This window comes from Oryzias latipes, chromosome 7, assembly GCF_053564925.1.
Source record: "Oryzias latipes strain Hd-rR chromosome 7, Olatipes_Hd-rR_3.1".
Taxonomy (NCBI): domain Eukaryota; kingdom Metazoa; phylum Chordata; class Actinopteri; order Beloniformes; family Adrianichthyidae; genus Oryzias; species Oryzias latipes.
In genome coordinates, this window is record NC_136243.1 from 16,560,066 (window position 1) to 16,572,979 (window position 12,914).

A 12,914-nucleotide genomic window follows, 5' to 3' on the forward strand; every position below is an offset into this window, starting at 1 on the left:
TCTTTGATTTCCTCGTCTGAGCTGCATGGCTCAGAACTGTACAGCTGGATAGCTCCAATATCGATGGACCAGTAATGTTAGATTGGGGTTGTGAGGGCTGTAAACTGTAAACAAAGTGTAAAACAAAGAGATCTTGGGAGATGAGGGAAGGCTCACTCTGCTAACAGTCCTGCCAAAAACTCAGATGTGAATTTCTACTGAAGTCCTGCCTCTCTGCAGAAACTATGTCCTAGAAAATGAGACAGGCTTTTTGATTTTGGCCAAATCAAAATAATTATGATTAAAACGGCACTAGGAATGTTTTTATAACACTGGAGGATCTAAAGGTTAATAGCCACAGGTTGTAGCAGCAAGTTTACAGTAGCTTATAAGGTAACTTAGCCAATTGGAGTCAATAAATCATAGTTCTTAGAAAGTGCCGGGGGCTCCATATTATTAATTTTATGAGAGTTGCCTTTAGGCTGATATAAATTTGAAAAAATTGCAGCACTTTGCCCACAGGCCGGACTTTGGACATGCCTGGTCTACAGCATCATCCATCTCTGCATTTTCCAAGCTTGCGCCACAACTTGGGTTTTGCGCAGGTAACCGGCACCGTGGAGCCCGCTTTTCTTTTGAATCAAAGCGGTGTTAGCGTGGAAAGCCCTGCAGAACAAAAAGGGGGGAACCAAATGAGCCTCCCCCTTTCCCTCCCTTCCCCTCCCCAGAGGAGAACAGGCGCTGCGTCCGGAGCGCGGCGCGGCGCGGCGCGGTGCGGCGCGGCGTGGACGCGTCCCAGCTCTCTCCTCCCCCTTTCGAGCTTGCCATAATCTCTCTTCCTCTCTCCCTCTCTCTTTCTTAAATTGACACCGGGTCTGGGCTCGCAACATGACAACAGAAGAGCCTTCCTGCGCTCCGCGTTGCCGGGCTGTCCTCCTGACGGATCACTCCAAACTCAAATAAGCAGCCGGTGAGGGGAAAAGAAAGAGAAGAAAGAAAGGGATCGTCCGATGTTCAATCAGCAGGGCGCTCGGACTCAGAGGGAATAACAAGAGACATTTAACTCCAAACGCGCCCGTGTCTGTCTGTCTGTCCTCCGGTGCGCCGTAGATCCTCCGAAAGTGGTGCTGTAGAACTACAGTCAAAGTTACCATGTATCTGCACGCTTTGATACGAGCAAGCGTTGGATTTGTGGGCTTCTGCTTGGTCGCTTTTGTCCAGCAGTCAGCTTCAGGAAGTAAAACCACTCAAGGTAGGTTATTTCTTATGTTTAAAAAAATTGAAGCTTAAAATGTAATTTTTTTTTTAAAAGATGCATTTTGAAAGAATGGATCCATTTCTTTTCATTTTGGCTCAAACGCATGCTCTCCTTTGTGCCAGTGCTTCATTCCATTTATTTCACAGCCTTTTCCTGAAGTGTCAGCATGCAAAGTTGCTCATATTCATGCAGATTGGATGAAAAGACTGAAATGAAGTTTCCTGTGAGTCTGCCCTTGTTGGAGACCGTGGCCCCGGCCTTTGATCTTCAGGCAAACAGTTATGTTTCATAGCCAGTCCTGCAGGTAATTGGAAGGAGACTGCCAGGAGGTATTTGTCACAGCCCAGACAAGTATTTGACACCAGCCTGTAACAGTCCTGGAGGAGTGTCTGTGTGTCAGACCCTGCAACGATTCAGTCCTGTCCTGCCAAGCTGGCCGCTCTCTAATGTCCACTCATCCTGTAAGAAATCATTCAGAGCAGAGCAACCTTTCAGGAATGAGAGACCGGGGTCCAGTCAGCTGCCTCCCACCAGGTTTTCATCCCCCCCCTCCCTCTCCCCAAATCCAAGCCAGAAAGTATTTGCATGCAAAGACACATCATGGTTTGTGTGAGAGTGTCAATTGTGGTTGGTGATGTTTCACAAAAAAAAAAAAAAGATATCTATGGGGCGACCGACAAGCCAAGAAGAGAGTGAGAAAAAGAGAGAGAAAGGGGGCGGGTAACTGTTTTGCATCCTGGGTGGTCTGCCCCCACTTGTGGGAAAACTCAATATTTACATTTTGCAATTAGAACTACTTTTTTTCTCACTTTATTTTCCACAACATCGATTACACACTTCCTTGTGCTGCGGAATGCTGCAGCGTGTGAGACGCTCGGTAATGCCATGCACCTGTTTGTTGAAGCCCGGTGGACAATGTCCCTGTTTGTCGGTGCGGAGGCACTGACGCATTTGTCCTTGTTCTTTGGGGGAGACTTTTCCTGTCAGGCTGAAATGCCAAAATGTGTTTTGAAGTTGATGGCAACTCTGGTGCACTGAAAAGCCTGTAAGATGGAGTTTATTTTGAAAACAGCAACAACAAAAAAAAGGAAGTACCATGGGATGGCAGAGAACGGGGGACAGTATTTATTCAATACAGATGTTGCCTTTCATCAGTGTCAGTCTAATCAAGGCACTGCATTCTGCCACCAGTCATTGCTCAAAAAAAAAGGGGGGGGGGGGGAGTGAAGGAGCAAGGGATGGAAGGAGGATTTGAGGATGTGGTGGTGGAATGACAAGGAAGGGAAAAATGAGTGCAGCGAATCGGGAGAAATTAAATGCACAGAGGAAGAGATACAGCGAGCAGCTACAAGTGAGGAGTAAATGAAAGAGGGGAGCCGTATACGTCATGGCAAATCACTTTCCTTCAGGCAGAGTCAGGAACTCTGTCTCTGTCTTTTCCTCCAAACAGAGTCGGGAGCTCTTTGCTAATACACCGGCACCAAGGCAACGGTTGGTGTTGGGCTGACATGCTGCTGTGGCTGGTTGTGTTGGTGTAACCTCTGCTCTGGGGCCTGGGGGTCTAAAGACGCAGGGCTGCTGAAGCGGGGAGGAAGGCCACTTTGGAGCCCTGACACACTGTGGGAACCAAGTAGCCTCGGCAATATGAGGCCCAAGTGATGGGGAGGCTTACCTTGAGATGCTGACTGAGTCTCCTCTAAGGAACCGATGGAAAGGGAAGAAGAAATCCCCCAACCCTCAGTCACTTACTCAGCCCTCTTCTCTTGCTTTGTTTGCTTTGTCCCTGCTTCCTTTCCTTGGCATTTAATGAAGTAGCTGCAGTTTTTCTTTGTCAGCCACAGGCGACGACTGCATTAAACCCCCTGTTGGAGGTCCCTGGGAGCCAATGTGCTGATTGTATCTTTAGCACACACAAAAAAAGACAAGTGCAGCTTTCCCTTTATATATATATATATATATATATATATATATATATATATATATATATATATATATATATATATATATACTTATTATTTCTTGGCATAAAGAGCTGCAGTTCCACACAAAGAATGCTTTGTACATTGGCAAACAAAAGTTTAGAAAACTTTTGTTAAAGAAACCAAATGGATGGTACATCAGTCACTGTCTTCCAGCTATCAGACTTATGGGTTTTTGTGTTTTATGACATCTTTAAAGCATCTTTAAACATCCATCTTTAGATAATCACCTTTGTGTGATCTTTGTTCATGATTTAGACCTGGGTTTTTCAAACTTGTTGCACAGAGGGTCACTTAGAATGTAGGAGGTGCCGGCTAAGTAACCATGATCAAATGCAAAATGCAAACTTTGTTTTTATATAGGAAGCAACTCAATCTAACAGAGAGTATATCTAATAAGCTTCGCCAAAACTACTGAATATTATACTAAATTTAAAAAACAACAAAAAATGTCAAAGATGCTTCAATATCACTTAAATGAAATTTTTAAAGTAGAAATAAAGGAGGAGAAATACAACCTTATAGGTCTTAAATAAAACAATATCAGTAAAATGATACTGTTTATATTTAAAAATGAACTTTATTTTAAACTTAATATGAAACAATCCTAATTTGTGGACAGATCCATCTCTGCAGCTACATACTGTGTAACTTAACCTGAATGTTTGATGTGTGTACAGAAGATTTGAAAAGTGGGTGAAACGGCCGAACACATGAGGGATTTTTGTTCCTCTAAAATAAAAAAAATGCAAAAAAGCATCATTTTAAAAGTAACACATTCGTTTCTGCATGTGAAAGGGCAACAATTGTGCTTACTAAATCCTATCTTGAGTTAAAAAAAAGAATAAATGCCCTAAATGGCTGGTATTTTTGCTGGCTCAAGCCCCGCCGTCCGTACCCAAACTTGGAACCAACCAGGAAGTCCCAAAAGTTGCAGTTTCCTAAAATACCACTAGAGGCAGGTTGCAGAAAAGACTTTCTATGGATCCACATGTTAAAAAATCTCACAGACATAAAATTCATTTATTTATAGTCTGGTTCATATTTTTATATCATAATTTTTGCTCTATTTCTTATCCATACCAACTGTGTTTGTGGAGGGGGATAAAAATGAATCTTTATGATTGTTCTTAGCTCAACTTTGCACATTTTCTTTTGATTGGCAGACTAGTCAGCCATGGGGGACCCCTTCAAACTTTACTTTCTTTCATCCCATTTCCAATTTTCAAACCTGCTTAAGTGGGCGGAGTAAACTTCAACACGTATTTGCCCCACTGCAGGTTTCAGTGTCACCATTCAGATCCCCACTGGATGATGTCAGAGACTGTCGAAATAGTTCGAATTCAGAATCCTCAAGTGGCTCAGATATCTAACTTTACACTGCTTGTGGTTTAGTTTGGAGATTTTAACAAATGGGTCCTTTCTAGAACACAAACTTCTCTCACTTTACTAGATGCAGATCTACACATTTTGGCAATATCTCCTTTTTTCCAGAGTTGTTGCATCTTGCAGATGCAGCTGGCCAGTGTTTGTCATTTGCTAAATGCGCTTTGAAACGACATCTAAAGCTTTTTCATTGTTTAGTGTAAGCTTTTTTGGGCAGAAAACTTGGGGGACACACATGTTAATCTCCTCTCCTGCGGAGCTCATTCTGATGATGAAAGAAGTGAAGCTTTTTGAATTGCCCGGCGATTGTCCTGAGAAAGTCATTACAACTTCAGATTTTCTTCCAGCAACAGTTTGTTTTCAGCAGCACTGAGATCAGCGTGTGAGATGAACAGTTGTCCCAGTTTTCCCCGAATTTGCGTCCAGAGCTCTCAATGCTGCAACATGCTGTGACACTCTTTCATCAGCCCACTTATGCAATTGCAAAAGTTTTACCTTCAGTCTGTTAAGTGTGGAATAAATGTTGTCGCTGTGGGCCTTGCCAATGTAGCAGGATATCACCATTCCAGGCCTGTTATTCTCTAAAATGTTCTGCCTTGTAGCAAAAGATATCCTCACCAACAAGATGAAAGGAGGGTGGTAGGCGGAATACACATGCATTCTGGTCACCGGTTTATTATGTCGATGAATAAAAAGGTTAAGTCTTGAGCTACTATTAAGTTATTTTTTTCTGCATCCAGAACAGTTGGAAGACACTCACGCCTTTTGGCGCATGCACACTTCTTCTGTTACCTTTCTTATCTTCTACCTAAATTTCCACCTATTGACAAATGTTTTTGGTGTTTAACACATGATGGACGACACATGTTGAGAGAATTATGATTACAACGACATTTCTGAGTATTTCTTTATTCAAATTGTTGTGAATCAGGTGCAGATGGAAAAGAATACATCCATGTTTATTTTCTTAGTCTGAGCTGGCATTTAGTTCAAAACTGTACGTATGCATAGCTCTAAAATTGCTCTTTATTTTTGTTGCACCACTAATGTTAAATTAGGGGTTGTGGGAGACTGTAAGCTAGTGGAAAAGAGTGTGAACAAAGGGACAATGTGAAGTGGGGACAGGCTTACTCCGCGCAAACAGTCCCACTCGCAACTCAGAGGTGAATTTCTGTTGAATTAAAGCCGCTCCAAGAAACCTTGTCCCAGAAAATGACAGGTTTTTTGATTTAGCTAAAAAACGGCATTAAAACCCCACTGGGAAGACGTTAAAATAGATCAAAAGAGGATTGGAGTTGGACCTAAAGAATTGCATTAACCCTTTAGCAACAGAGATGTCGCAGGTGGCACCTAACATACACTGACATACTGTGACTCCTCGACCATTTACACGATCAACACTTATCAGCTGACTGAAACACAAAACATTTAAGTCTCCTTCACCCTGCCTCTGACCTCCAGCATTATCCACCCATTAAAGTTGTTTCCTGACTGTAAGATCTGACCATTTTTGTGTCCAGGTCACCTGTACATCGCCCCCTCCAAAAAGGTCACTGGGATGCTCCTCAACATGACACTTTAGAAGGTCTTTTCAGTTCAATCTAAGTTTTACAGGAGGTTAACAGTAACAAAGTCAAACCCCTTTGCCAAGGTCACCTTACCTCAAGTCTGTGCACATTTCCTTTTAAAAAGGAAAAAACAGATGAAGCCTTCTTGAGTAGCATTGCGTAGAAATAACTATATCGTTTAAAGAGATGGTTATTTTTTTCTTTACAGAGGATGTTTAAGTTAAGCATTTTCAAATAGAAGTAGTCTGGTGCTACTGTAGCATCTTCTTTAGAACAGAAAATAACAGAGCATCCTTTCTGAGAGGCGAGAGGACAATCAAATCCTACGATTTTTTGTGGTTACAAGATTCAATTTGGAGCGATAACTATGTTAAAGAAGCCAGACTAAAGCCCAGGCAGCATGTTTGTGAAATGACTTTGTGCTGTAAATTCTTGTTTTCCCTGCCATTACTGTTCTATGGATGATTTAGGCTGCTGTTGTAGATTAATTATTGTACACACACACACAAAAAATGAACTTTTTAATTTGATGTTACCTAAAGTTTAGGACTGTGAGACTAAACATATTTCATGTCCCGAATTATTTGCCAGGAAAGTACATTTTCAGTTGACCACGGAGTGCTATAATATCTACCCTTTCTGCATCTTTTGTTTGAGTTGAATTCTGCAAAAGACTGTTCTGTTTCCTTTTGAATATCTTGTGTCTCTTCTTCTTTGATCTGAGACTTTTGCCAACAGGGTCACAGAAATGCATTTTGGAGAAAAAAATTGGTGGAATATTATTTGTGTGTGTGATAATTCAGACACACATTTGTGTTTATGGATGGTAGAGCCATTCATTATCTTGTTCGTATAGTTCCTGACCCATTTGACCTTGACCAAACTCTACTGTTTGTGCCTGATTATGTAACTTTCTTTTACCTACCTGATCATTTAACTTACCTTATTTATGGTCTGAATTGCTGAGCACCTCCCCTGATTTTAAATTTCTTGGCTTGTCACATGACTGGACGGTTACTGCTCTATTCAGTCAGTGGTAGGATCGGGTTTGACTATGGCTACATTACTTTGACTGGTTTCCGTTTGTTTTATTTTTTAGTTCAAAACCTACCCTCTTTTCCTTTCACCTGGTACAGTGGTATTTTAGGGTCATCTAGGTGTGGCCTTTTTGATGGTGGGGTACAGTAAGTATCTGTTCATTTGTTTGTTTTGTTCGTACAGTTTTATTAATGTTTTTTTTTTCAGTTATCTTGTTTATTTGTCAGGTTCTCTGCTACTGCTCCGTCCTCGCTCCCATTAAATTTCCTACCTGGTTGAAATAACTAATTAACTACAACTGCTTTGTTGCTTTAATACTTCTCTCATCATATTGAACCCACAGTGGAAATTGCTTCATGCTAAACTCTTGTTATTGTTTTTCATTTCATTTGTGTTTTAGTTTTATCATGTTGAGCTTTTATGGGTTTTGTTTTTTCACTTATTTTATCAGTTTCAGCCATTCTTCTTATTTATTTAATTAACCTAGTGCTGGTTTACTCACTTTGAAGAGCTGTCATTCTTGTATTATTAATAATAATAAAAGTGATAGGACTCATTAAATATAGGAATATGCTTACTGATATTGATTTTTATTAGTAAATGGGTACTTCTGCATGGATATATGTATCTTTGAGTGAGTGCATGGGCTGTAACCATTTTCAAAACTCAGGGTCAACCCTTATGAATGTGAAAATGGGTTTTGATTTTTTATAATTATTATTTTTCTTACTCAGTCTTGGCCTTCTTCTGCAGTTTACACAGAGGACAGGAGAAATAGGGTCAAGTGCATTTCCTCTTGTAAATATGGCCAGTTATAAAGCTTCGTCATTTCAAAAACACTTTAGCATTTATCTTTGACTGTAGTCATTGATTCAAATGCAGAGGTAATAGAAACTCTTCTTGGGTAGAGACTAGATCCATGTGGCAGGCAAACAAAAAGCATACAGTATTTTTCAGATTATAAATTGATTAGGACTATAAGTAGCAGCCAAAGAGTGCATAATGAAGAAAAAAAATCCTATACTAGTCGCACTTTTGGGAGAAATTTATTTAACAAAATACAGGACCAAGAACGGACATTTCATCTTGAAAGGCAAATCATAATAATGGAATAAAAAACAATATTAGGCTGAATATCTGCACGTTCACTACCACAACACATTGATGCTTATTTAGCTTCATGAAAGGAATCTAGAATATTAGTGCAACATATGAACAGTTATTCAGATAACCACAGCATAAAGAATATGCTAACAAGTCAACTAAACTCTTTATATTACATCGAATCACTAAATCCTTCTTCCTCCTCTGTGTCGCTTTAGAACAATTCCGTCAGCCCCAGCGTAAGACTGAGCAGTGCCTCTTCGACTGCGTTGTTGTCAGTAGCAAATACTATTACACACCTACAGTGCCCACTAGTGGGTGGTGCTATTTCTTTTTTAAATCACATATAAGTCGCACCTGAGGATAAGTCGCACCCCCGGCTAGACTATGCAAAAAAAAAACAAAAAAAAACATGACATACTCTAAAAAATATGTCAAATGTTTTTGTTGCAGTCTGCAATCATTTTCAGCTTATTAGTTAAAAATAAATTTAATATTTGTGTTCAGTCTGTTTGTATATTTGAGCGCCAATTGCAATAAGTATTGCAGTTTAGATGTTTTTACAGTCAAAATATTTGGTTTCTTTTTGAACTTTAGATGAAAAAGATAATAAATCCTAATCTGTAACGTATTATTTTTATTTAAAAATAATTTCATAAACACCAAAGTGTCTCTCTTCCTCTTCATTATCTGCAGCAGGCAGTCTGGGTCAGAAAGTTCTTCTTTTGATCCGACTAGGACACTTTGAGCCTCACATTGGTCCCTGGTCACCTGCTGATGACTGAACAGCTTCTTCTCCCCAATCTATTCACACACTCTGAAGCAACCACCTCACAAGTGGTGCTCCAGTAAAACTGTACACGCTGTTACAGAGTGGCTGAGAGAGCAGAAAGGTTATTATCTTGGCATTACTGAGGTGTTGAAAACACTTGATATGCTTTTGTCCCAGAGCGGTGTAGCGCTGAGGGATTTTTAGCATAAATGGTAACAAGTGCTCTCCATGTCCCAAAATGACACTTCATCACATCACAGTTTGATGGGAACCAAAATAGAGGATTCAGGCTCCAAGTTCCAATATTTGTAAAGCAATTTCTAGGCCTCAGTTTAAATGATATGCAGTTTGATAAAAAACATTTAAAATTTTGTCTGAAGGTAGACAGGCTACCAAGAGAGAAGCATATTTACAGGCAGACGTAAAGTCAAATCTGTCTGGAGGTGATTTAGTGGAGCTTCGTTCTGGACAGCCGCTCACTTTCATCTTGGCTGCTGGAATGTAAAACCGAGACGCTTTCCTCTTTGCAGCGGAGTGTCAAAGATTCTGGCCTTAAAAAATTTGACTCACCAACTCAAGGTTTTCCACCTAGAATTTTAATAGGAGCATTTCAGATGTGTGCTTTTCTTTGCTTTTTGCTAATAGTTTTCTGCATACTTACAAAGAAACACATTGTTTTGCAAAACATGAACAAATAGTCTTTAGTCTTGGCACTTTAAAATCATTAGTATACTGTAGTAGCAATTTAAGTTACCTGCTAGTTAAAATAAAAATGGTCAAAGTGACCTACAAAACACAAACGATTGAAACACTTAAAAAAACTAGGAGCTGAATGCTATATTGCAGAAGGAAAATGAAACTTAAAGGGTAACAATTGGCAAAAAAAAAAAAAATCATCATAGTTGACCATAAATAAAGTGAAAACTGCACAACAAAAAAGGAAATTTTCGTGAAAAATGCCAGTATCAAACCAGCGAGCTTCTGCACCAAGGATTCCCCATGTGTTTCAATGGAGGCAAAACATGGTTAAAATAGCTGAATAATTGTAGAAGGAGTTAAGCGGCAAAAAATGGTGGAAGATACTGTAAAAAAGAAAGAAATAATGACAAAACGGGAAAACAATGGGTCGAATGCTTTATAGCTTTTAACCATGTAATCATATTAACTGGCACCACATAAGGACACCACAGAACCGGTTCATTTATCCTTCAGTCACTTTGTACTAAGAAATTCACAAATCTGTTACAACTGAGGTGACATTTCTAAATGGAATTCTCAAAAGAAAGTTTAAAATACTCTTGCACTTTTTTGTAGTTTGTCATTTTGATATCTTTTGAATGTTTCTGAAAAATGTCACCTTTCTTGCAAGTCCAAAGCAATTAATAACAATGATAAGTAGACAGTTGCAACAGGGACATTTTTCCCCAATTGTTTCCAGTTTTTAAGTTACTATTTCATAAATAAAAGTATAGTCTTAAAATGTTAAGAGTTTATGCTGTTAGTGTTGTGATGTTATTGTCTTTCCCATGTTCTTTTTTATGCTCAGTGTTTTTCTACAGTCATGAATTTGCAGTTTTTAGCCAAAAAAAACCTGTTATGTTTTCCATTACATAGGTTCTACAGAGCGGCAATTGTTCATACGAAATTGTGGGCGGGACCATTGTCATAGAAAAACCCCGCCTCCCCTCTCGGTCTTTCATTGCCCTTCATCCATCTGTTTACACTCTCTCCTGCTAGCATCATCCCCTAACATCCCCAACCTAACATCACCGGTGCAACAAAACTGAGGAGCAATATCAGAGCCATCAAGCTGTACAGTTTTTTTGCCAGATTGCAGCTCTGTCTAGGAAGAAAAAGACTTACATGAATTTAATTGTCTGCATGTGGATTCATCCGAATGGGGCAGAGCAAGGAGCTTGTGGCCCGCCCAGTGTATTTTCAAATTTTCAAACTGCACTTTTTCGTCTGCTCCTGATTCACAACAATTTGAATAAAGAAATACTCAAAATTGCAATTTTTTTAGCCTAATGTCCGCTATCATTAGAAAAATGCCACAAGAACATGTTAAAAACATCAAAGTGAGTGAGTCTTTGAGTTTCCAATTACATCACTGTTTTTGTTTTAGTCAAAAACCCCAAGTACCTGTAAGCTTGTCTCTGTCAGATCCTTACCCTTCTTGTCACTTCATCCTTAGTTTCTGGCTTTGTCAGTTTTAATTTAGTTGTTTTTCATATTTTTCATATTCAAAATTCAATGTATATACATTCTGCCATCAAGCTATTCTTGTGCATTTGGGTCTGCCAACAACGTCCCTTTCTGATGAAAATGGTGCAAACTCAAATGATGAGCCAGCTTAACATAGAGACACAGCCTATTGTCTGTTCCATATGGGTTGTAGGTTGAGTTTCCATTGTGCGCTGTAACATTTGAAGGATCAAAACTGCTGCCTTTACGAGTAGCTTGCTTGGTTCTGTAGCAACATGTGAGTTTAGGCCAGCTTGGAAGAAGAGTTAGCTCATTTAGCCAAACTCTGACCAGCGGTTTGCCACGTATGTTTACCTAAATTAAGGCAAAATTAGGGCTGGCAACTACTAAGAGCTGAAAAAGTTTGAACTCTGAACATTGAATTGTTGTTCTTAGACTTTTGTTTAATTTTTGTACAAATTAAGCAAACAAGTTCATTTAAGATTTAGAGGTTCAGACAGAGCCAAGCTAGCTAACCTTGTTTACAGTCTTTAGGCTAAGCCAGGCTAGCTTCCTTGTGAAGAGCAAACATTTCCCAACATGTTTATAGTCTCCTGGAAGTGGTTAGTTTTTCACTCTGTAGTGTGCTTTGTTTGTCAGAGTTCAATCAAAAGCTCTGGTTTTCTTTTACCTCGTATCAAATTCAACAACTGCCTTCTCTGCTCATTTGCACGCACATGCCAAACGTGAACTTTTACTCTCTTTGTTGGGTATCATATAAACCGTACAAATGTCAGATTAGAGCCAAACAAAAGCACAAGTGGCAGACGCAGCAGGTTCCCAGCTTATGGCCAACTCAGGGGAATCTATCAGTTATTGAAACTTGTCTGTCATGGCATCTTTTCTGCCTTCCATGAGCAGAAAAATCCCTTTATCAGCAGATGGGGAGACCCTTGTGACCGCTATAGGCTTAGCTGTACATTCAGGAGAAGGAACGTGTAGTTCAACAAACTTTCTGGTGAATCTCAGCACAACTGCTTCAAAATCAAGTTTGAGATAAAAAAAAAAAAACAGAGAAGATACTGAACCTATGCATCTATAAGTGCAAAGAAAAACATGTCTCGATTGGGACTTGTCTTTCTTTAATCTGAAAAATATGTCCCAAATGCGGCCTGTGATGCTCCTTTCAAACAGTGGCATTGTGTGGTTAAAATTGGAAACGTCTTCTTTCTTCCTCTCCTCGCCTCTCACCCTGTCAGTAGGCTTTGTTCTGGGCGCAGATGCAGTGCTGTGCTGACATCTCAGCTGGTTTCAGGGGAGTATTGAGTCAGTGCATTCTAAGCCCCCCCCCCCCCCCCCACAGTTTTGGACTCACCTTTGGAGCCCCTTTCACTAGTGCTGATGGCTTACTCAGTCTCCCTCAGCAAGCTGCAGCGATGCATAGATCATTAATCCTTTAACCCACCCACTCCGCCATCTGAGCACCTACATTTATTTATGTGTTGCACCGCTCTCTTTGACCATTGAAAGATTTCAAAAAAGAAATCAAAAGGGGCTGTCATCTCAGTGTCTGATCTCTCCGAAGCGGTGCCGCGCCATCCTTCCTCCCCTTTCACCCTCTTTCTCAGTCTCCTCTGTGACCTCCA

At 40.0% G+C, this 12,914-nt stretch overlaps 1 protein-coding gene across 2 annotated transcripts in view; it reads left to right on the plus strand.

The window, feature by feature from the left end:
• The first annotated feature begins 705 nt into the window (after positions 1 to 705).
• The window catches only part of scube3 (signal peptide, CUB domain, EGF-like 3), a 95,426-nt gene continuing 83,217 nt past the window's right edge, over positions 706 to 12,914 (plus strand). For both annotated transcript variants that reach the window (XM_011477411.4, XM_011477412.4), the window contains exon 1: positions 706 to 1,231. In XM_011477411.4, the coding sequence (XP_011475713.1) occupies positions 1,132 to 1,231 (100 nt within the window). In that variant the 5' untranslated portion in view covers positions 706 to 1,131. The remainder of the gene's footprint in view (positions 1,232 to 12,914) is intronic.